This window comes from Musca autumnalis, unplaced genomic scaffold, assembly GCF_047663935.1.
Source record: "Musca autumnalis isolate F117 unplaced genomic scaffold, ASM4766393v1 scaffold_1, whole genome shotgun sequence".
Classification (NCBI taxonomy): Eukaryota; Metazoa; Arthropoda; class Insecta; order Diptera; family Muscidae; genus Musca; species Musca autumnalis.
In genome coordinates, this window is record NW_027411644.1 from 316333671 (window position 1) to 316358381 (window position 24711).

The 24711-nt window shown below is 35.7% G+C and overlaps 1 protein-coding gene across 2 annotated transcripts in view; it reads right to left on the reverse strand.

The window, feature by feature from the left end:
• Window positions 1–5182: 5182 nt before the first annotated feature.
• Past1 (putative achaete scute target 1) overlaps window positions 5183–24711 on the reverse strand; it is a 55609-nt gene continuing 36080 nt past the window's right edge. Inside the window, exons 2-4 of one of the 2 annotated variants that reach the window (XR_012409240.1) lie at window positions 15459–15597; window positions 6572–6745; window positions 5183–6503 (exon numbers count right to left, since the gene is read on the reverse strand). Coding sequence is in view for 1 of the 2 variants with exons in the window: in XM_073962349.1 (XP_073818450.1) it covers window positions 6301–6503; window positions 6572–6745 (377 nt within the window). In the remaining variant the exon portion in view is untranslated. The remainder of the gene's footprint in view (window positions 6504–6571; window positions 6746–15458; window positions 15598–24711) is intronic. The other variant, XM_073962349.1, reaches the window with a different exon arrangement.

Here is a 24711-nt window from a genome sequence, read left to right on the forward strand (position 1 = left end):
AGATGACAACGACCAATGGTATCAATTATGTATTTAGTTAATACATAAGGAATCAAAAATGACGTATTGTATCCATGGTCAAAACTATTTGCAATAAAATGAATTAAACATATTGACGTAATTTGTATGCATTACGTGAGTATGAAATGACTTCTTAAAATAAATGAAATCTTACGTTACATCAATGACATGTATCATTGATTTTGAGCCAACGCACGATGGGGCCAATGACAGGTTTTCGAGGCAACAAATCACTGGGGCAAGCTAGACCTTCCAAATTTTGTACAGATGTTTATAATGGGCTTAGAAACTAATATGCCAAATTTGGTTCATATCGGTTCATATATACATATAGCTGCCGTATATATGTTCGCCCGATTTCAAGCAATTGATGGACCAAACACGCAAATTCTGCCCAATTTTTATGCGATTTGGAAAATACCACGGAATTAGGACTACAAATAAGTTTGCCAAGTTATATTGAAATCGGTTCAGATTTTGATATTGCTCCCATATATATTTTCGCCCGACTTTAGGTATTTGGTGCACCAATCCTGCTATGTATGTCCAATCTGGATGAAATTTGAAATGTGTGACGGATTTTGGTCTAGAAACATTTTTGGCAAATCATATTGAAATCGGTTCAGAATTGGATATAGCTCCCACATATATGTTCGCCCGATTTCAGGAAAATGATTGACCAAGCATGCAAATTCCATCAAATTACAATAAAATTTGGAAAATGTTACGGAATTCGGACTACAAATAAGTTTGTCAAGTTATATTGAAATCGGTTCAGATATAGAAATAGCTCCCCTATATACATATGTTCAAATTTCATGGTTTTGTCTGTGGTTTGTTATAAGTTAATAAAAAAAGGTTCCAAATTTAGTAAAAATCGGCTAAGATTCCGCCACAAAAGCCAAAGTTTGCGATATCTTTGAAATTATATATTATTATTATATACGTCTATTAAATTTTTCCGAAATCCAATTGGTAACATTAATGGGTTTCCGATTATTCGCCAACCAAAACATAAAAATGTCCATATTTTTAAGTATTACGACATCTGAAATCAGATTTTTATGAAAAGGCGCAGATAGGCGCAGCTAATTTTTTCACAAAATGATAGTACACATTAATACCTTTCACCACATATATATAATATCCTAGATCTACCTAGATCTCAAAAGTTATACTCCAGAAAACACATGTATAACAAAGCAAAATACTCCAAAAAAGACATAACATCTTAACTCAAAAATACATTTACCACACATAACATTTTTATTATTTGTTAACACTATCTTATTTTACATACCGATTGAAGAGCTTTCCATGTTTAAAAAATATAAAAATGTTGAAATGTTCTTGTTGGCGTCTAAAATGCTTTCACTACTTATTTATAATGAATGTCGGAAAATGATGCATAAGAAAATATGTCACCATTGCCAGATCAGTATGTCGCTATGTGATGTTACCAGATGGATTTATTTTTTTATTTTTAGTGATTCGGAGTGTTGGCAATCGAAATCCGTTACTATTTTTTTCAAATTGTTCACTTCAAAAATTGACTTTTTGCCTCGAAAACCTGCTATTGGCCCCATCGTGCAACGTAAGGCTTCATTGCATTAATGAAAGTATTTCTTTACATTAATGAAAGTATTTCATTACACTAATGAAAATGTTTCATTGCATTAATGAAAGTATTTCATTGTATTGATGAAAGTATTTCATTGCAATAATGAAGAAGTTTCATTGCATTAATGAAGAGGTTTCATTGCACTAATGAAGATATTTCATTGCATCAATGAAGAAGTTTCATTGCATTAATGAAGAGATTTCATTGCATCAATGAAGAATTTTCATTGCAATAATGAACAAATTCGTTAATTTTACTTCAGTGAAACTTTTTTCGTTTATTCAATGAAGTTCTACGTTGGCTCAAAATCAATGACAAATTTCATTGATGGAACGTAAGATTTCGTTATATTATGAAGCTTTTTCTTTCAGTGTACCCCAAATAAAGCTGGCCGTTTAAACGCCACCAAAAATGGTTGCACAATTTGACGCAAAACTCGGACATTTTCGCAAATTTTTGTGGGCTTTTTTACATTTTGTTATAGTATTGTCTGTTATCTATAATTACATGCTTATGAAGCTTTATTTGGCCTATGCATTTCCACACAATTGACCGAAAACGCAAGCAATTCAAAAGATCGACTTTTTGTAATTTTCGACTTTTGAGGAAAAATTAAACATTTAATCATAAATGTAACATTCATCTAATGTCAGGGATTTTTTGGGAATGTAGTAACAGTATTTTCCCAATCAAAAAAGCAAGGGATTGACATGTAAGAATACCCCAATACTAACCTTCAAAGTTTTCGGCACTTTTAAAAAAGGCCCGATTGCAAGAAAACTACACGTTTTAGAGAAACAAGTTATATTTAAAACAAGTAAAAAAGTATCAGTCGGCTTTGTCGACAAGATATACCCTCAGCCTGTGTATATTGAAACAATTTTTTGTCCAAAAATACGTATGTACTAAGGGAGGGGGTTTTAAAAATGTTGGGCGTTTGAACCGACACAAATTTTGAATAGGATTAAAGATCAAAAGTTTTGCGGAAAAGATACTAAAAGGAATCGATCGACATTGACCGTTATGGAAGTGGATCTCCAGCCACAACATATGGTGCCATAGGGGGTTTTTACACTCTTCGTAATTGAGGCAGCGAATGCAAGTTGCTTAAAGTGAATTTATCCAAAATTTTGTGTAGGAGGTACCCGAAGGAGTGGACAGATATAGTCCATATTCGAACCTGATCTATATAGATATATAAGGATGTGTAAAGTATGGACCAAATCGAACACTACCTTCAAGAGTTACCGTACGAACAATTTTTCCGAACATTTTTGAACCTTTGTGGGGGAGGTACCTGAAGGAGTGGACCGATATGGCTTATCTTCGAACTTAAACTATGTTTGGACAAAATATTACTAAGGCCAAATTTTGGACAGAATCGGCAGATCCGTTCGAGAGTTATCTTGCGCTCCAACCACCTCACATGGTGTCATAGGGGTTTTTTGCAACTTTCAAGCTATTTTCTCAGGAAGTATGGACTTGCCCTGATGAAACTTGTACAGTCGTATGGAGGGCTGTGAATACTAGTTGCTAAAACAAAAATCAAAGCGATTCGAGAGATGGCCCTGAACTGAACTTTTCCGAAATTTTGTGTGGGAGGTACCCGAAGGAGTGGACCGATTAAGTCCATATTGGAACCTCATCTAAGTCTGGTAGACATTTCACGATGTGCAAAGTATGAATCAAACCGGTTACTTCCTTCAAGAGTTATCGTACGTACAAATTTTCCGAACATTTTCGAACTTTTGTGGGGGAGGTACCGGAAGGATTGGACCAATATAACCCATCTTCGAATTTAAACTAAGTTTGGACAAAATATTACGAAATCAAAATTGTGGACCTAATCGATGATCCGTTCGAGAGTTATCGTGCGCTCCAGCCAGACAGACAAATCGACGGACATGGCTAAATCAACTCCAAATTGTCTGAAACACATTTCGTCCAAACATACTTGGGGTCTAAAACCATTATTTCGATGAGGCACATTTTGCCCGTATGAAAGTGTATATACCCTCGTTAGCATAAATGCTGAGGGTATAAAAATCAAAGTTTAATGGCAAAGCTTAGTCTCTTAATTACAATAACTTCGGTATAAGTATATGTTACAATATATATATGATGAGCTACGTAAATAACAGCCAAAACTGTCACATAATTTGTAGAGTTAGGCAATCTCGTTCAATTGAACGATCCGGATCCCTATCTCGTTTAATGGACACCGGTAATTTCATTGAAAAAACTACGTATACTTAATTTCACATATTGGTTTTTATGATGTCACTCATTCGTCTTTGTACGAGGACAGTGATCCGGATTGTTCAATTGAACGAGATTGGCCAACTCTAATAATTTGATGGTTGTATGGGTTCGAATTTTCTGATTTCTATTTTTACTTGCAAAAAATCGTCGATCATCCAACAAGAAAATTAATAAAAATAGTATCAGTCGGCTTTGCCGACAGAGATATACCCTCAACCTGTGTGAATTGAGACACTACACAACCGATATCCGATTTTGTCCCTCATAGAAATAATGGCTTTATTCGTTCGTATGAACTTGGTGATAAAATATCGACACTTTATGGGTATTTATCTTAACAATTGTGGACGTTCCGATTAAATGCTCACCTTTTACAAATAAATTTGATTTGGATTAAAGCGCAAAAGTATTGAACTTTTCCGGTCTGCATGAAGGAATGGACCAACATAGTCCACCATCTATTTTAGGTCATCACTGTAGGATTTACAGCTACTATGTCAGGAAGCACGGTGTTGCCCACGAAAAACATAATATCGCTGAAAACATGATCACCAGGAGTACCTTCCGTAACAATGTCAATACTATCTTTATACAGCCCTTAAACTGCACATAAGCGAAAGGTTGATCATAATGGGAGGAGGATTATCCGATATAGACCCACTGGGAGGTTAACATTAAGAAGAAATGTACAATGCAATTTTTCGGTCAAATCGGATACTCATTTCGTAAGTTATTTTTTACAGCTTTACAGCTTTCGGGCTATTTTCTCAGGAAATATGGACTTGCCCCTGAAACAAAACGTGTACCGTCGTAATTGGGGAAGAGAATACTAGTTTTTTTTTGCAAAAAAAAAATCAAATTGATTCGCGAGCAGCCTTAAACTGCACTTTCCCGGAATTTTAGAGTCCATATTGGAATCTCATCTATGTCTAGTAAAAATTTTACGAAGTGGAAAGTATGGACCAACTCGTTTACTGCCTTCGAAAGTAATCGTGCCTCAATTTTAGCGAAAGGTTTTTACTTTTGGGGGGGATTTACACGAAGGTGTGCAACGATATGCCCATCATCAAATTTTCTGAAGCCGATTTTGTCCAAAACATACTTGGTGTCTAAAGCCATAATTAGTCTAAAGGCTGAGGTTATAAAAATGAAGTGCCAGATGATATCTCAAAATAAGGAACAAATAAAATAATATCGATTATAAGTCCAGTTTAAAAGACAAATGTTCAGTTAAAAATCAATTAGTAATTACCCTCCATAATTAAAAAAGTTCAACTCTTTTTATGTATTTTATTCTTACAAAAAATTTATTTATATTTTTGAAAAAAATATTACACTTATTTTGCGTACTTTATAGTTGTTTTACTTGATCATTGTTTTATTTTTCTTTTTAAATAATTAATTTACTAAAAGTAATAATAAGAAATTAAATATGTTAAGGCAATTTTTGTAGTTATTGTTGTATACTTTATATCAAATCCAACTATTTTAGAAAGTAACGTGAAAAAAAAGACAAAAACAAAACGTGATGGATACATGCATACAGATACAGTATGAATGAACAGCTAATGTGGGTTTCCAAAATAGAAACGAATTAAAGGAAAAAGGAACGAGAAGAACGGAGAAGGTAAAATAAATTGCACATTCTATATTGGGATTTAATAACGCTTCGCTGATACTTTTTATTAGGGTCTAACCTCAATAATATATATTTTTAATAATATAATTTAGAATTTTCTTTGTGTAATTAAGTTTGTATAAATTGTATATATAAATATGTATGCAATTCCAACGATTATTTCCAAAATTAACTAACTTCCAATGATGAAGAAAAAAGTTTGGTCATCATTATAAGGTGCGTTAGCTTTTTCCTAGATTTTTCATTGCCAATCTTGTGTTTTTTTTTCACATGTAAAATTTGTTTTATTTTGTATAAGAATTTATTTAATTTTTTCCCTAAAACCTGACACAAAAAGCATAATTTTATGAAAAAAGGAAACAAAAAGACTGGTTTATTTTATTAATTAAATTTTTAAATATATTTAATTTCTCAATAATTTCGTTTTTGTTTTGTTTTTGGGCCTAGTTTACAGTGCTATGTACACAATTACATAATGCTAGAGATGATATATTCGGCAAAAATAGTTTAAACAAAATATATTAAATATTCCAAAACAAACAAATATATATTTAAATAAGCATGCAAAGGCGATTTTTGTGCTATTTCTTCTTTTGACTTATAAAAGATTTGTTGTGTTTTCTTTTTTTAAATTAAAGATAAAGAAACAAAATAAAACAAACTAACATGAAAACATTAGGTGTGTGTGTATGTTTTGGGGGAGTAACAGTGCTGCTGATGCTGTTGTTGTTCTACAACATTCGACACCAATTAAAAATTAGCAACGTTTTGATGGTGGCACTAAATGATCAGGCAACACATTGGGCAATTCATTGCCTTCCAATTTGACATTGATTAAATGTAGGGCTAATGCAAATTCATCCGAATCGAGGAAACCATCACCGTCCACATCGGAAAGTTTCCAGATTTTACTAAGCACTGAATTGGGTAATTTCGATTTGATAAGTTCTTGTTTGGCAGCTGTAAAGAGGAGAAAAAAAGGAAATGTTAATATTTGAATTGATACTTGATAAAGTAGAAACACTTACCTTGGCCAGAAATTTTGCCATCAACGGGTCCAAGTTTAGTGAAAATAGAATCTGTGCGTTCCTTATCTCTATTGCAAATCCAATCATGTTCACCATAACCGGCATCAATGCCTTCACCTTTCATATAACCGAATGGCGAGACATTATCATCGATAACACCCTCAAAGGCACCACCTAAAAGAAATGAAGAGGAGACAAACATTAATTAGTAACAATTTAAAATTAAATTTGTAACAATTATAACTAAAAAATAAAAATAATGGTGCGTATATAAGCATATAGTGTACGATAAGAATTTAATCATGAAATTAATCCTTTGGGAAACCACGCTAAAATGCAATATCGGTCCACGCCTTTATGGACCTCCCACACAACATTTCAAAATTTGTCTCTAAAGTGCAGTATAAATATAGTTCTCGGATAGTTTTGATTTTTTTTGCAGCAGGTTGTCCATGCGGACACTATTACAACGGTACACATTTTTACGGGACAATTCCGTTCTTCCAGAGGTAAATTGTGCACATCATAAACTGTCCTCCAAACGGGTACCTCCTTCAAAGTAGTTCAAAATTTGTTCTCTTAGGAGCAGTTTAAGGGCTGTTCGAGGATCGTTTTGAATTTTTTACTTAGTGGTCCTGTTTACAGCCATATACTGTTTTTCGAGGGCAAGTTCATGCTTCCTGACATAATGGCCCAAAAACTCTAAAAATCCTTCGGAGAGCTACTAAAGTAGCTGATGGGGAGGAAACCTATGGAAAGGAGTAACAGAAATCAAGATCGGAGATGAACTATATCCGACAAACTATATTAAACAAAAGTTCGAAAATTTCGCTCAAGTGCAGTTTAAGGGGTTTTTGAGAAAGTTTTGAAATGTTCATCAATGGTAGTCTTGTGATTCTGATTACAACGATTTTTTTTTGTGTAGATGTGGGTACCAAAGAGTATGATGGTCCAATAATATTCTGTGATTGGAATGGGCAAAAACCTTTTTATGGTCATGACGATCTGCCTATGAGTATCAAGAAATTTTTGGTGGAGATCGGGGTTCCAAAGAGGAAGAAGCCTATAGATTTTGTGGATGGTCATATAATATTCAGGGGTCGGAATGGTGAAAAAACGTCTGTGGAAAAACAGCCGACGTTTTAATTTTATGCAAATATATTTTCGCTTCTATTAGGGCTATTCTAAAAGAAAAGTCTGATGAGTAAAGTATAAAATATCAACTTTACAGTGATACAAAGAAGGTTGGCGGAGATACTGCAATAATAGCTAATCCATCCTATTTTTATACCCTCAGCCTTTGTGCTAACGAGGGTATATACACTTTCATACGGGCAAAATGTGCCTTATCGAAATAATGGTTTTAGACCCCAAGCATGTTTGGACAAAATCCGTTTCAGTTGACTTACGTAATATTTTGATCAAACTTAGTTTAAGTTCGAAGATGGGTTATATCGGTCCACTCCTTCCGGTACCTCCCCCACAAAAGTTCGAAAATGCTTGGAAAATTTGTGCACACGATTTTGGTTGTAGTAACTTGTATGCACTGCCCCCATACGACGGTATAAGTTTCACCAGGGGCAAGTCCATACTTCCTGAGAAAATATCCTGAAAGGTACAAAAAAACCCCTATGGCACCGTGTGTAGTTGTTGGAGCGCAAGATAACTCTCGAACGAATCTGCCGTTTCGGTCCAAAATATGGCCTAAGTAATATTTTGTGCAAACTTAGTTTAAGTTCGAAGATAAGCCATATCGGTCCACTCCTTCAAAAATGTTCGGAAAAATTGTGCGCACTATAACTCTTGATGGGAGTGACCGATTTGGTCCATACCTTACACATCCTTATACGAATATATCGTATATCTATATAGATCAGGTTCGAATATGGACTATATCTGTCCACTCCTTCGGGTACTTTCCACACAAAATTTTGGATAAATTCACTTTAAGACCTGCTCTCTAATTACTTTAGTTTTTGTTGAAGCCTCTTGCATTCGCTGCCTCAATTACGACAGTAAACGTTTTTTCAGGGGCAAGTACATACTTCTTGAGAAAACAGCCCGAAAGTTGTAAAAAACCCCTATGACATCATGTGTAGTGGCTGGAGAGCTTGAACCGAATACTGCGTTCGTCCACACTTTGGATATTGTAATATTTCTTCGAATATTAGATGAAATTCGAAGGTGGTGCTTATAGGTCCACTCCTTCCAGTACCTCACCCACAAAAGTTCGAAAATATTCGCTAAAATGATACACACGATTTCTCATAGACGTAGCAACCGCTTTGGTCCAAACTTTGGATCTCTAAATATTGTCGAAACTTATGGGCCGATTCCGTACAGCGAGGCGAGTCGTGTCGCGTTGCCGAATGCAGTTTTTCGATTCCGTATGGCAATATCGCCTGACGTCGTCAAATTTTGTCGCCGAAATGTTCATTTTCCGGCGACAACAAATTAGCTGTCGCCGTACATTTTTACTAACGAATAAAAATAAAATAAAAATAACTTGTTATCGACGATTATTTTCTATCGCTGTACGTAGTGCATTTTTTAAATTTTGTCACAGAGACGATAGACGACGCGACATGACTCGCCTCGCTGTACGGAATCGGCCCATTAGTTTATGTTCAAATTTGGGCTCTAACTGTCCAATCCTTGTGGTACCATCCACACAAATGTTCAACATTTTTGTGTGGTTAAGGGTCTGTTCGAGGATCCTTTGCACATTTTTACCAAAGGTTTTCCTATTGGCCCTATTTAAAGCGATATTATGTTTTAAGTAGGCTAGTTGTGTGGTTCATAGGCCCAAAATTGTGAAAACCCCCTAAATACATAAGTTTTTCTTTTTTTGGGAAAAAAGTATTTCATTCCACACAGGCTGAGGGTATATCTCTGTCTGTTTATTTTAATTGTAACCCGAGGGTGTTTGTCATTTCTCCTACGGGATGCGTGCAACCGGTGGATAGGAGGAGGTGGATGGTTATAATATTCTATCCTAAACGAGGGAAATCACTTGCGACATGATCAGTCTAGGGTACGAAAGTTTAGGAAGAACCAGGCGCGATTAAACAGAGAACAGCGGAATGATCCAATAGAGATCAAGAGAGTATTCTCCTCTCCTGAGGAACAAAACACCTCTAAACCGATTAAGAAGAAAAATAACTTCTCACCCTCAAATGTCCCCGAGTAAATCTATTCAAACCCCACACTGAGAAGACTGTCCAAAGAACCCTTTGACGGAGGGCAAAAAGGTGAGCTCGGACAGGAAGAGGGTGATCACGAACGCAGAATCTTCTGGAATGACCGGTGACTCAGAAAAGCCCAGGACATTCCAGAAGAGGAAGATGGCTGCCGTGACCGGAGCTGAGTAGCCATTTGTTTATGCCAGGAATAAATGTAGGGAGGAGCGGAGCTGTGCGGTGATCGACAGCAGTGGAGGGTCCGTCAGACTACCAAAAGAATATTCGGTTCTAGTAATGCGGCTGCTTCGATAGGTTGTACCTCAAAGCTCCTGGAGCTAGTTGAGTAGTTTTGACAGGGCATTTGAAGAGGTGCAGTGTGTCGTACGGGCCTGTGCCGCATGCTGGACAGATGTTTCGCACGGTGGCATCAATGTGCATCTGAGTGAAAGCTATTGAAACCTGCTTTTTAGGTTTGCTAATCTAAGGTTTCTCTTTTGTAAGGTTGGACCTCTCTCTCAAGATTATGAAGACCCCTCCTAACATGTCTGCGCTATATGGTGATTGGGATGGCTCTCACGGTAACCCCCGAACAAGTACTGATATGAGATCATACCACTGTTTTTCTGCACTGAAGACATGAAAAGGCAACCTGTTGCAGTTCTCATGACGGCGCACAGAGGGGAAATTTGTGTTAAAAGTTGATCAAAAGCCCTAGAAAGCTCATTTATAGTCGGATTGATATAAAATTTTGCACAAAGCATATCTTCTGTACAAGGATTAATCCTATAGAAAATACTGAAAATCGGTCCAGATTTGGATGCAGCTTCCATATATATTCGCATCTGATGTGAGATAAAAATGCACCACAATCACTGAAATTTGACACATGCAACCTGAACTAGCCTAAAAAAACATTGAGCCAATTTTCAAACAAATCGGTACAGATGTATATATAGTCCCATATACATATATTTCATTCAAAATTTTATTTTTTGAAACATACTTAAATTATTTTTTTTCTCAATTCACATGAGAAAAGCCGTGAATATTTCTGAATAATGCAAACATATTTGATAGGTGTTGGTTTAGTCTGATAAATAAGAGCCCCGGTTATAAGGCGGAACAAAATTTAGTGTGAGTAAACCTTGCAATTCCATATAAAAATATTTCATATTTTAGTTGAGAAAAATTAGATTTTTTCGGAATGGCGCAAATATGCGCAATTTTTTATGATTGAATCTGATATTTGAGACTCAAGCGCATAAAACATTAGAAGAAACTATGGTCGGGAAACGACGGGGAAATAGACTTTTTCACTATTGAAATTGTAGTAATCTTAAAAATTATCATAAAAAATTTTCATAAAGAGGATATGTATCACCACTAAATAAAAGCAAAGATGTAAAATCAATCTGAAAATTTTAAATGCTAATCTTGTTCGGAGACTGTACAAAAACAATAAATCTTGAGAACTATAAATTTTCGCGAAAATAATGTCATTTTAATGTCCACCTAATTTCTTAGTTTTTGAAAATTTACTTTTTGTTTTCAGTATGGCTGAGTTCAATCGACTGCTGCATTGGATTGGTTAATCTTACAAAGTCGAGGATGGTTATAGCAAATGTAGAAAAGAGTCTGGTTGCCGTTTATCAACATTTTTTTCATAAAAAAACGATTTTCATATTTTGAGTTTTGAGCAACTTTAGGCCTATGTTTCCCCTCTGTGCGGCGTTCTGACAGGTTTGAATATTTTATCTGAACACCAAGTGATGTCGGTTAGGGCCTTGAGAACCTCATTGCTACATCTTAGCTTGTCGCAGAATGATGTGGCATGTGCGGACGACGTGAAACATACTGTTAGGTGCCGTTAGTGCTACCATTGACCATGACATTCAACTCAGTGCTCTTAGAGGCGGATATGTACATATACCTCGCGCGGGAAAAGGCGGTAGGACCAATTTTCGATATTGCTTTATCCAACCAAAATAGAACAAACTTTTTATATAGTCTCAGTTGGTACCTCCGATTTTGGAAATGTTAAAGGGTTTAGCCTCATTATCCAAACGTAGTATTTAGCCGTTTTTGAGGGTATAAAATATTCCGGCGGAGAATTGCCGGTATATGTCTACGTTTTATATAGCCCCCATAGAACGGTACCACACGATTGTCGGTATTTGAAAGTTTCTGGCACATCTTTCAAACGAAATTGCTGAAATTTGGTTTAACAAGTAAAAAAGTATCAGTTGACTTTGCTGACAGACAAATGAAGAGAAGCCAATTTAGTATGAGTCCTTTTTTCCAACATATTACTGGGAGAACTTTAAGAATAAAGTTCAAAATTTTTGAATTTTTTTACGGGAGATACTAGAAGAGGTGGGCCGATATAGACCTTCTTGGAAATCGATGCACGTTAGGAAGAAATTTCACGATGTGCAATGTTTCAGCAAAATCGGATTCTCAGAAAGTATAGACTTACCCCCGAAGAAAATTGTACCGTCCTAAAAAGGACCTCGAGCACAAGCTGCTACAAAAAAAATCATGACGATCCGAGAATTAATCTTAAACTGCACTTCTGCCAAAAATTTTGAAATTTTGTTTCGGAGGTGTATCCTAAGCGGCAGTGGACTGATATAGTCCATATTCGAAGCTGATCTATGTTAGACAAATTATTACGAGAACCAAATTTTGAACAAAATCGGTTGGGTCGTTCGTAGGGTTTTGGGTTTTCCCGGTTTTTATCTTTCCCGGGAAACGGGAATCATAAAATCTCCATTCCCGGGAATCCGGGATTTCCCTGGAAATTTAAAAATATCAATATTACTATACTTCTGACGTTTCTAGGGGCTTTTTGAGTTGTTGAGCAAATTTCTTAGGAAGTATGGATTTGCCTCGAAAAATTTGTACCTTTTAAACTGAGGTCGCAAACAAAGCATGTTGCCAAACATTTAAAAGAGAGAGTGTGGTATATTTCTCCCTTCGACGGTTATCTTACGTACCAACTACATAGGGTAGGTAGCTATGTAGTTGGTACCGGCAGGCTTTTTCTGAGATTTTGGGCCTTTACCTCAGGAAGAGTGGACTTGCCCTACCAAAAAAAGTTGCGCCGTCGTAACTCGGCCTTCAAGTAGATATTTTTGGAAAGAATTTCAAAACAATTTGAGATGAGCTGATAAAGTGCACTTTTCCAAAATTTTGTGTTGGAGGTACCCGAAGGGCTGGGCCGATATAGTCCATATTCCAACCTGATACATGACTAGATGAAATAATACAATGTGCAAAATTTGGACCAATTAGAAAATTCCTGCCTGAGTTATCTTTCCAAGTTTCCATTTTAGGTGTTGCCGTCAAGATTTCATTGAGCTTTTCAGACATTATCTTAGGAAGTGCGGACTGCCCCCCTACAAAATTTGTACCGTCGTAAAGGGTGCCGTAAAGAAAAACTGCTAAAAAAATTTTTCAAATCGATCCGAGAGGAGCTCTTAAAATTCACCTTTTCCGAATTTGGTATGGAACGCGTTCTGTGCCTGGAACTAATATTACCATATACAAAATTATGACCGCGTCGATTACTCCCTTCGAGAGTTCCGTACGAAACGCACCATTTTTGTCATAATTGTTGAACTTTTGTGGGGAAGGTACCGGAAGTAGTGGACCACTGATATGGACCACTGATCTTCGAACTTAAACTAAGTTTAAAAAAATCTCGAATGCCAAATTTTTGACCTGATCGGTGCCTTTGTTTGAGAGTTATCGTGCGCACTAGCCAGCCAGCCGGACCCACTTTAGTTAGCCCAATGACTGAGGGTATAAAAATGGTACTTTAAAATAGAAAATATTCTTTCGCACTTAAATGGAACAGAATAAAAATCCGTGGTTATAGTCCATGTTTTTGGAATGGCTCTTATAACTTTTTCCCTGAAAGCACTTTTGTAGATTAAAGTTATTTCCAAATCTTTTGTAATTTATTGATTCTGTAAAATCTAATCGAATTCTGATTCTGTGATATAGAAGTGACGGGCATAGTTTAGTCATTCATTCATTATTAGTTGCGATAAATTTAAAAAGATATTTCCCAATTTCCCGCGAAATGTGATTTTGTTTCCCGGGAAAATCCCGTAACCATAAAACCGAGAATTCCCGGTGCGGGATTTCCCTACCCAAAACTCTAGTCGTTCGGGAGTTATTGTGCGCACCATTTTAGCGAAACATTTAGAACTTTTGTGGGAGAGGCATCCGAATGAGTGGACGGATATGACCCATCTTCAAACTTAATCAAAAATGGACGAAACATTACATGCGTTCGAGAGTTATCGACCCTCTAGTCAGACAGAAGGGCGGACATGGTTAAATCGACTCCAAATTGTCTGTATCGGATTTCGTCCAAACATACTTGACTTCTTACACCGTTATTTCGATAAGGTACATTTTAATCGTATCGTATTCCTCATTAGCCGAAAGGCTAAGTGTATAAAAATAAGTTATGGTGGAGGTTAAACAAAGTTTGACTCGTTTTTTGATTATAACCCTATTGTACACTTTGTATACCTTTTAACAATTTGCATTATATCAATTCTATTTCACACAAACTTTCAATTAGTAACAATTAAATGTTTCGTGTGTTCGTCGTTTTCGATTTTTCCACTACACTACAAAGATCACTCTGCAGCATCATGCAGCAACGCAGCTCAGTTTTCTGTTGGCATGGATTCTGGTTTTAAATTCTTCAAACTACTTGAATAAAATAGGCGCATTTTCATTTTTCTTTTTTCAACTTATGGCAATAATATAGACAAAGTTATAGTTGTGGTTTCTTTTGACGATCATAGAGTAGAGCGAGCACTCAAAACAGTTTTTCTTAAGTGTACTCGACTGCATTGTATGCAGAAAAGTGCGCCGCCGACAACCATCATGCATGTGAATGCTTGAATGGATTTCAATAGACTTTAATAAAGTTGTGCGTTTTTTATAATTTCTTTTCTTTTTTTCAATACACAATGTTGCTATTTTTTAAATGCTCTCAATTTTAATACTGCTCGTGGTTGGTGGTGGTTCGTCGTTCCATCAATTGGCAATGGGAGTTTAGTGGTATTGGATTACAAATGCGTTTTTTGTTGCACTCTATGGGGTACTTGGGGTTTAGCGGCTTTATTTTAATAAAAGAAGGAAAAAACAGAAAGAAAAATAAAAAAAGTACTGGCGACCTAGTGGTCTTTGTGACCCACTACCAATAACCATTGATTAGTGATTTGTTGCTACATTTGTTGATGACGTTAATGCTGCAAACGATTGACTAGGAAAAAATGCCCCAATTTTGTTTTAATAAATTGTAAATTCTTTGGCTATTTTTAGAACGAACAATCAAATTTCCAATAAACGAAACATTGAAAGTGACAAGGAAGTGAATTTAATTGTGTTAATAAATTTAAGGCCAGTTTAGCACTTCTAAGTAAAGTAAATACCGCTTTATCAAATCTTCCAATTCGCTAATTTCGATTTTTACCGGATTTTGTGAAACGTTTTAAAACAATCAACTAATTTGTTTTTGGTGGTCAAATGCCTTGTGAAAGAGATCTAAAACTACAAAAGTGTTTATGAACATAGGAGGCTCTCTATAAGCATAAATATACGTGCTCTTCAACTATTGTATTCTACTACAAAAAACAACAACAATACTATATTCAAGAAAATACTTAGCTTTTTCTTACTTTTTACACTTTTCATATTTCATGAGAGCGGCATTCTTTAATTTTTCTAATATTTCTTGAATTCTGTGTCTTGCTTTTAATTGCGCAGTCGCAATCATCTCAAGTGAGCGTTGCGGAGAAGGGGAGGAGTGAATAATTTCTAGAAAAAACAATGTTTAAAGTTTGAAAAACAAAAGTAGAAGAAGCACAAGATAATATGATTACAAAAAAAGTTATTGGTAATAAAGTTATAAAATAAACCATAACAGCTTGGTCATATAATAACTGACTGACATGAAATATGTGATATGGACAGAACTTCAAAAGAATTAGGTTACAAAATAGAGGAGGAAAATGAACAGAAAAAAGAAGAATACGCTAAAAAATGACAACAGTACAAATAAATAAAATAATAACAATAAAATGCTAAAAAAGAAATTGAAGACACAACAAGAAGAACACCTATGCAAAATGTACTACTCAGTAGCTGTCGGAAATATGAGCAGCTACTACTAGCTAGTTGATTGACACTAGTAGTTGCTCGCTCTGGCACACACCTTCAAAGTCATTTAGCAATTTAATGCTAAACATGTGATATAAATTAACTAAAATAAGGGAAAAGGAAGGGGGGAAAGAAGAACATATGAAGGAAACTTTTGGTTAGGGGGTTGCCAATCTACCTACCTACCGACCAGCTCAAGCGTTTAAAGACTATGAACAGAGCAAATAGTTAAATGGCCCTCAGTGATAAGCATGTTAGCAGATACTTAGACGTTTATGAAATTGCTCCAATATCTTAAGACACCAACGACATACATAGAAAACATTTTTTGATGATAAAACTAAGTAAATAAATTATGCAATGCTCTAAAATTGAATAAGTGAATAAGTAAATAGTTTTTAGAGAATATTATGGAGAAAAATAATAAATCACAAGTAATACCATTTATCGAAAAAACATAATATTTTGGGCCATTGCGGTTAACTATTTGGAGCGTAAAGATAGGGAAGACATTTTTGATTGTATTAAAAATTTTGGAAATAGTAATAAAATTCTACACAACTCAGAAAGGGTTTCAAGAAAATTTTGACACATCTAGCAAAAATTTAGGTGTCACAAGTGCCGAATAACTCCTTAGAAAGTCTGAATTACCAGTCTGAAAAATAATAGATTATTTGGGCGTCCCAATGTCGTTCACTCCTTTCGACAGTTGTCGTGCTTATCAGCCCTTTTAGTTAGTCAACGTTGCATTTTAGGGAACATTTGAAAACCATCCTCGAACAGCCCTCAAGCTTAATTTTTTTTCAAAAAGCTCATAAACTGCACCGATATAGTGCAATTCCAAAAGAATCTGTTTTTAGAAAACAAAAACAAGCACGAGGGTAAACAAGGTATTTCGGTAAAGGTAGTACAATCTGGATAACAAAAGCTTTCAAATGGTCTCGAAATTTTGTTTTCAAAAAATAGTGTTAAAAACTACAAACTTCTTCAAACTGTAAAAGTCGGTATGCCACATTGAGCATTTGTTGCTATAGTCGGTCGTGACGGTGCCGACTTGGTTATACAAATATTTGTAGAAATCGTTTTTAAGTTTTTTCATCGTTTGGACCATAAATGCGTTAAAATTCACCTTTGGTCGATCGCCATAAAAATTCAAATGGAAAGCAATTTAGGGGGTAGGTAGGCCTTTCAAAAAAATGTTTGTAGTTTTTGGGCCGTCCTAATGTATATCGATTGCCTGAAAGCTATGTCCTCTAGATTACTCGAGAAACAACAAAATTTCCAATAAAATAGAAGTCCACAAAATTGAGTATTAGGACAGCTTGATGCCTTCTGCTTTATGTTTTATATTTGACCACAGTCGACAACATATTTGGCTCTGATAATGCTTCAAAAAGAAGTTTGAGGTATTTGTCATTAAAATAAAAAATCAAAGTATTCAATTTCCCAATTTCCCAAGAAGAATGGACTTTTACCCAAAAAAAAAAAAAATTGTAGCGTCGTAACAAGGAACGCAAAGACAAAAAATGCAAAAAAATGAAACAATCCGAGACGAGTCCTTAAACGGCACTCTTTCCAAAATTTATGTGGGAGGCAGCCGAAGGAGTGTTCCGATGTAGTCAATATTCGGACGTAATCCAAGTCTCTAAGAAATAATACGATGCATAAAATTAAGACAAAACCGGTTTCTCCCTTCGAGGGATATCTTAGGCACTGGTTAGTTTAGTTGGCGTCGTCTCAGGAAGTATGGACTTGCCCAAAAAAAAAAATTCACAGTCGCTAAAGGGGCCGCAAGGCAAACATGTTTCAAACAAATTCAAAACGATTCGAGAAGAGCTGTTGAACTATACTTTTCCCAAATGAGTGGGCCGATATAGTCCATATTCGAAACTGATATATGCATGGTAGCAATATTTCCACATCCCTAGTTTAGCGAATAATCTTAGGGAACATTTTTGAAGTTTTGTGGGGGTAATTAACGGAAGGGGTAGACCGATATGGTCCATCTTCGATCTTAAACTGAGTTTGGACAAAATTTACGAGACCCAAAATTTGAACCAATAGGTTGATTCTACGAGAGTTATCGTGCGCAGCAGCCAGCCAGACAGGCAGACGGGCATGGATGGGTAAATCGACTCCAAATTGTCTGAAATGGATTTCGTCCAAATCATTATTTCAATAATCTCGTTGGCCTAAATGTTGAGGGTATAAACAAATATTAAAAGAATTTTAGAAAATATACCGTTGTAATAGAGACAGTGAAAACAACCACTTGCAAAAGTTCAAATAGATCCGAGACAAGTCCTCACGTTGCACTTTTCCTAAATTTTGTATGGGAGGTACCCGTAGGACGGAACAGATCAAGTCCATTTTTAAACCTTCTGCATGACTGGATTATATAATGTGCAAAGTTTGTACCAATTAGAAACTCTCTGTAAGAGTTCTCTTGGGGATTTGTCATTTTAGTTGGTGCTGTCAGAGTTTGCTCAATCTTTTAGACCATTATCTCAGAATGTATGGAATTGTCCCAATAAATTGTACTGTCACAAAGAGGGCCCCTAGGGCAACCTACTCAAAACGTTTCGAGAGATCATAAAATTCACTTTTTTCGAATTTTGTGTGGGAGGTACCCGAAGGAGTGGACCGATTTAGTCCATATTCGAACAAGATCTGTATCTGGAAGTAATAACACGAAATCAATTGCTCCAGAGTTATGTTTACACCATTTTACAGAAAAATTTTGAACTTTTGTGGGGGAGGTACCCAAAGGGGTGGGCCGATATGGCACATCTTCGAACATAAACTATGTTTGGGCAAAAATATTACGAAGTGCAATATTTGGTTCGAATCGTGCATACCAGCCAGCCAGACAGACGGACTCCAAATTGTCTGAAACGGATTTCGTCCAAAACATACTTGGGATCTAAAACTATTATTTCCATGAGGCTCATTTTTGGTCGTATAAGCCTAAAGGCTGAGGGTTTAAGAATAAAAAAGAGAATGATTAGCGACAAGATCAGAAATAGGAAGAAGATTCTCAAGATGGTCGGCAGCACCTTGAGGAAACAAAGATTTTACCCGTACATTAAGACAACTAGATGTTGACGATGTAGCACACGCTTCGGTTTTCCGCCGTGGGCATCCCTGTCACGATTTAGTGACAGGTACGTCATGATCTAAAGAGAGACGTACAAGCGAGAACCTCTAGATCAACGGCTTGAATAGCATTTACACTAGGCTGGGGCGATTTGAAAACCTTAATGAGGCCTTCGCGTTTCTGATTCCTGGGATTGAACTGAGCAAAAAAGTTCACTGGAACATATATCTACCGTGAAAATCGAGCCTCCCGATTTTGGCTTTAAGTTTTTTATTGACGTTTTTTGGATATTTTGGCATATAACAGCCAAACCATTTAGATTTTCGATTCAACACAAGGACAAAAATTGTAGCCAAGACAGTAATTAAGAACTCTCTAATACATCGCGAAAGCATTGGAACGCTCCTTCAGGCTGTTTGGCCTTGAGAAGGTGCAAACTTTTCGAAAAATGTCGATAAATGACACTGTGCTACAAAAGTTGACCAGAAAAATATTCAAGTGTTCTGATGCAAAATTATATCGTGTTGGGATCCATGGACAACGAAAATTCATTTATTTCGATTGGGTAACTCCGTTTTACTGTCTTGGTTAAAATTTTTGTCCTTGTGTTGAATCGAAAATCTCAATGGTTTGGCTGCTATATGCCAAAATATCCAAAAAATGTCAATAAAAAACTTAAAGTGAAAATCGGGAAGCTCGATTTTCACGGTAGATATATGGTCCAGTGGACTTTTTTGCTCAGTTCAATCCCAGGAATCAGAAACGCGAAGGGCTCATTAAAGTTTTTTTCCTTCCACACAAATCGCACCACCCTAATTTACACTGATGTAGTTGTTCACACAGTACAAAGGTACAATGTGAATGCCGTACTAGGATACCAACTTCCATCCATCGCAGTATAAGAACGCCAGCTGCCAATGCAAATACGGGTGGTTTTAGCCCAGTGAAGATCGGGGGCCAAATTACGGTATTCAATTCGATCGAGTATTTGCTCGTGAATGAAAAAATCGAACTATGAAAACTTATTTACGCCACCAGCCGTACATATACTAAGGTAGATGCTTTATTCCGAAATTATTACTCAACGTGCTGTTCAACAAATATTTAGATTTTGTCATTAATAAATTTGTCGAATCGAATGCCGTAATAGACCCCAGGACGATGTTGCCCCCTTGTAATAATTTGTATTGGACCCGAATTGATAGCACGATGCCAACACATACCCTGCAATGTACATGTAAGATTTTCTGCTTTTATTTTCAGGCTGGAATACCTCCAGTAAAAGCGAAAGTATTCACATAAGTATAAAATTTTCACTATTTTCAACAGAAGATTTTTGCAGACTATACAGGTCCACTCCATCGGGAACCTCTCCCATAAAAGTATTTTTTTTATGAATCGGTTTTGACAGCTCCAAATACCCCGTCCAAGGTAGCAAATTACAAAACTTATTCCAATCACCTGCGAAAATACATCCGCTACCGTTATTATTTTTGAGGGTGTTAAGTCGTAGGCAAATATTTTTAATTTCTTTTTTAAGATTGCTCAAATTTCGCTTAAAAGAGATAGAATTCAGATAAATATAAGCTCAAGATCATTGTTGGTAATTCGTTTGACAATATTTCGAAATCTACTGAATTTTTCGTCAGGAAGTCCACAAAAATATTAGTTTTTATAGGAGTTATACGAGTTTTATGAAAACTTCTTCTTCTTCTTTTTAATTTAGAACAAATTTAAATTTGTTTGAAAAAAAAATCAAAAAAAAAATTAGAACGTATGAAAAACTCAAAAACACTCAAAAACACTCAAAATCACATCAAAATATGATGCAATAAATGAAAAAAACTCAAATGGTTAACTTTCACCCTGAATTTCTCTGCAACTACTAGACCGAATTCGAATGTTTCTTAAGCATCGGAAAGCTGATTATGTTATCTGTCGATAAAATCTCTATCCGTTCAAAAGTTATAAAGTTTTGACCATGGAAAAACAATTGTGAACCACTGTGCGTTGTTAAGTGCATTTTTGCTTACATTTGTTGTAGCCTTTTAAGGGTGCTGTGCCGAAATTTGTTTGAAAACGCAACAATCGATTACACTGTGAACCGAAATTTTGGGGGGCGGAAAATTCCTATTGGAGATGAAAGCCCTTGGTGAGTATATACAGAACCCCGAAGGACAGTTTCGCCGTGAGTCGATCTTTCGCGATATGGCGTGATGAAGTTTTTGCTAGAGACCCTGTAAGCCATCAGGAATTAGCGTTATATCTTTGTCCACTGTTGCTTTAGCTTATTTTTGATATGACATGTCTTCAGTCAAATCGAATGAGGATTATTTTCGTAGAGCACTTCGACCTTCTAACTCGCTTCCTTCAATGTCCTTTTCGTCCTTTATTTTATACGGCTCTCCTTGGCAACAAATCGATTATGTCGAGTTTTTGTGGTCGTTTTGTGCATTTATCCTGGTTTTGTTCAGAAAAATACTATATTTTGTTTTTTTGTATATTCGTTACAGAACATACAAAAACACAAAACACAGTTTTTTCTGAGCAAACAGGGGTAAATGCACAAAACGAAAACGTGACAACATCGATTTGTTGTCAATGAGAGGCGTACCTAAAATTTTCTGGCCGACATTTTTGCAGAACATTTCGAAGTTGAAAAACGTCATCTTGTGGTACTTTTATAGCGGCTCTTAAAATAAAGGACGAAAAGGACATTGAAGGAAGCGAGTTTGAAGGTCGAAGTGCTCTACGAAAATAATCCTCATTCGATTTGACTGAAGACATGTCATATCAAAAATAAGCTAAAGCAACAGTGAACAAAGATATAACGCTAATTCCTGATGGCTTACAGGGTCTCCAGCAAAAACTTCATCACGCCATATCGCGAAAGATCGACTCACGGCGAATCTGTCTTCGGGGTTCTGTATATACTCACCAAGGGCTTTCATCTCCAATAGGAATTTTCCACCCCCCAAACCTTGAGCTCCATTTTGTTGCACAGTGTTAGAAGTCGACTTTAAGAAAACATTGACACATTGAAAATCTATCTTAAACTTATTTTAGAAAGCTACACTCTAAAACCCCGTCGTCATTTCAAAAGGAAGCATTATTAAAAAAAATAATAATTGCCTTTTATTTTACATCAGGTACAAGATTTACGAAAAATTTAATTGCTTGAAATGTTGTTGGTTTTTTCATTTATTTTTCTTCTAAAAATAATAAAAATATTTGCTGTCGTAATTTATGTGTAAACTTTATTCCATGTTAATGACTTTGCACAAAGTTACATTTGTACGAAGAAGCATAACATAAACGCCAGCATAAAAACCGTTGTAAAAGAAAGACAGACCACCATATTTGTTCAAGAAATTATGTCAAACTCAGCAAAACTGAGTTCATTACCGAAAAAGGTTAACGAACTTATTAACAACAATATAATACAATAATCATAATAACAAAAACTATAACAAAAAAAAAATTGAAAGAAATAAAAACATGCTTTTGAGGCACATGACCGACGATCAGTGTGCAATCGAATACATTTGCTCATATGAGAAAATCAAGAATGGCAGGGAAATGTGAGTTTTAATGCAAAAAATAAAAATAAAATGTGCTCAAGAATTTCAGGTATGCATTTTGGGTATTGATGACTAAAATATATTAAATAAAAAATGTTTAATTATAATTTGAAAAAATGGAATTTAAAGTGGTAAGTAAATATTTTGAAATTTCAAATAATATGCTCAGATTACAAGTGAATTTCTTGGAATTATATTTGAGATTTCAATGTAAAGTTTTGTCTTTGAACTTTATCGAATTTTTATTTATTTTATTTGCTTTGTAATTGAAGCCATATTTTAATTTTGAGGCCAATTTATATAATTGCATATTGCCGTTAACGGCAAACGAGTTTCAGAATCGCTCCAGACATCAAATGATTGTGTCGAAAAAAGTTATTTACGACCATTTGCCGATATTTATTTCTTTTTTTTTTAACTATATAAATTATAAATACAAATGTATTTAATTTAAATGATTTTTCAATGTCAATGTAATTTCCGTTCTGTCATCAAAGAAAAACAAAAGAAACATACAACAAAAGAAAACAATAAAAAAAGAAATGTCGTCACTGAACTTTTAATTTTATAAAATTAGGCATAGGCAGGCCGACTGGCAAACAAACGAAAAAAAAACACGATTTAAAGAAAATGAGTGTGAAAAAATACGTATACAATGAGACGTGCCGCATGTGATTTGTAAAGTTCATTCACATCGTTTAGAAAAAACGAAATGCGGGCATCAACAAAAAATAAATGATTTTCAATGTAATGTTATATGAGTTTATATTTTCTTTTTTTCGGGAATGAACACGACATATATTATACATATACAAGCATACATATATTTAATGATCTTATTAAATATATATTAGAGAATGTATTATTTAGAGGATTTATTATTATGATATGACATTTGTATACGCTCAGCCTTTAGGCTAAAGAGAGTATATGCACTTTGATACGATAAAAATTGTTCGTCATCGAAATATTATTCCCCCGGAGTAACGTAGGGGATGAAAGATACCAAGGGAACGGTCCTGACCGGCTTTAACATGGCAAAGCCCAGGATTTATCTTGATCCCTCAATCATCTCAAGTGGACACTGACCTCCCCGTGGTGTCACCTGGGAAGCTGCCTTTAACACCCGTTAAAGGTAGTGAGCTAACATGTGCCGCGCGTTCACCCATAAGAACGTTAAAAACTTGGGTTTGGGCGTCGGGTTAGTAACCCTCCCCTAGAAAAAAACAGCCTACTATGAAAAAACGAAAGAAAAGAAAAACAAAACCCTCTAAAGCAGTGTCGACCAAGAAGAGAGTACACAAAAATGTGAATGTATTAAAAACATTGGCAATTTAAGACAGTGTGTGATTTGCCGAAAAACTTCGTAACCTCAACAATACTAAAGACAGGCACTGCTCTAAAGTTGACGTACCCCGCAAACGTTTTAATGACTAGGATCTGCGAATCTGCACCTTTATGGAGAAGGTGCAGAATACGCCTTGGCAGATGTACTTGAAAAGTACAAGCCCGACATTACTGCCCTACAGGAAATACGATGGATTGGGAAAGGCGTCACAAGAACACCTAAAGGTGACGCACTGTAGTATAGCAGCCATGACGTAAAGCATGAGTTTGGTTGCAGATTTGTAGTTAGTCGGAGACTAAAACATCTAGTATCCAACTTCACCCCAGTGAATGAAAGAGTTGCTGCAATTCGAATAAAAGCTAAATTCTTCAACATCAGCTTTATTTGCACTCATGATCCCACTGAAGAAAAGGACGAACAGACCAAAGATATATTTTACGAGCGCTTAGAAGAAACTTATGACCTTTGCCCTGCCCATGGCATTAAACTTATTCTAGGTGATTTTAATGTCAAAATTGGAAAGGAGAATATCTTTGGCCCATCAGTCGGGAAATTCAGTCTCCACAGTGAAACATCTGGCAATGAGGCTGATAGACGTTGCAGCTACAAAACAACAGAGTAGTTAGCGGTACCAGATTTAAGCATCTCGATATTCATAAGGGGCACCTGGCTGTCTCCAGATCAAAGAACAAGTAATCAAATTGATCATGTTTTGATAGATGGAAAACATTCATCGAGCGCGTTGG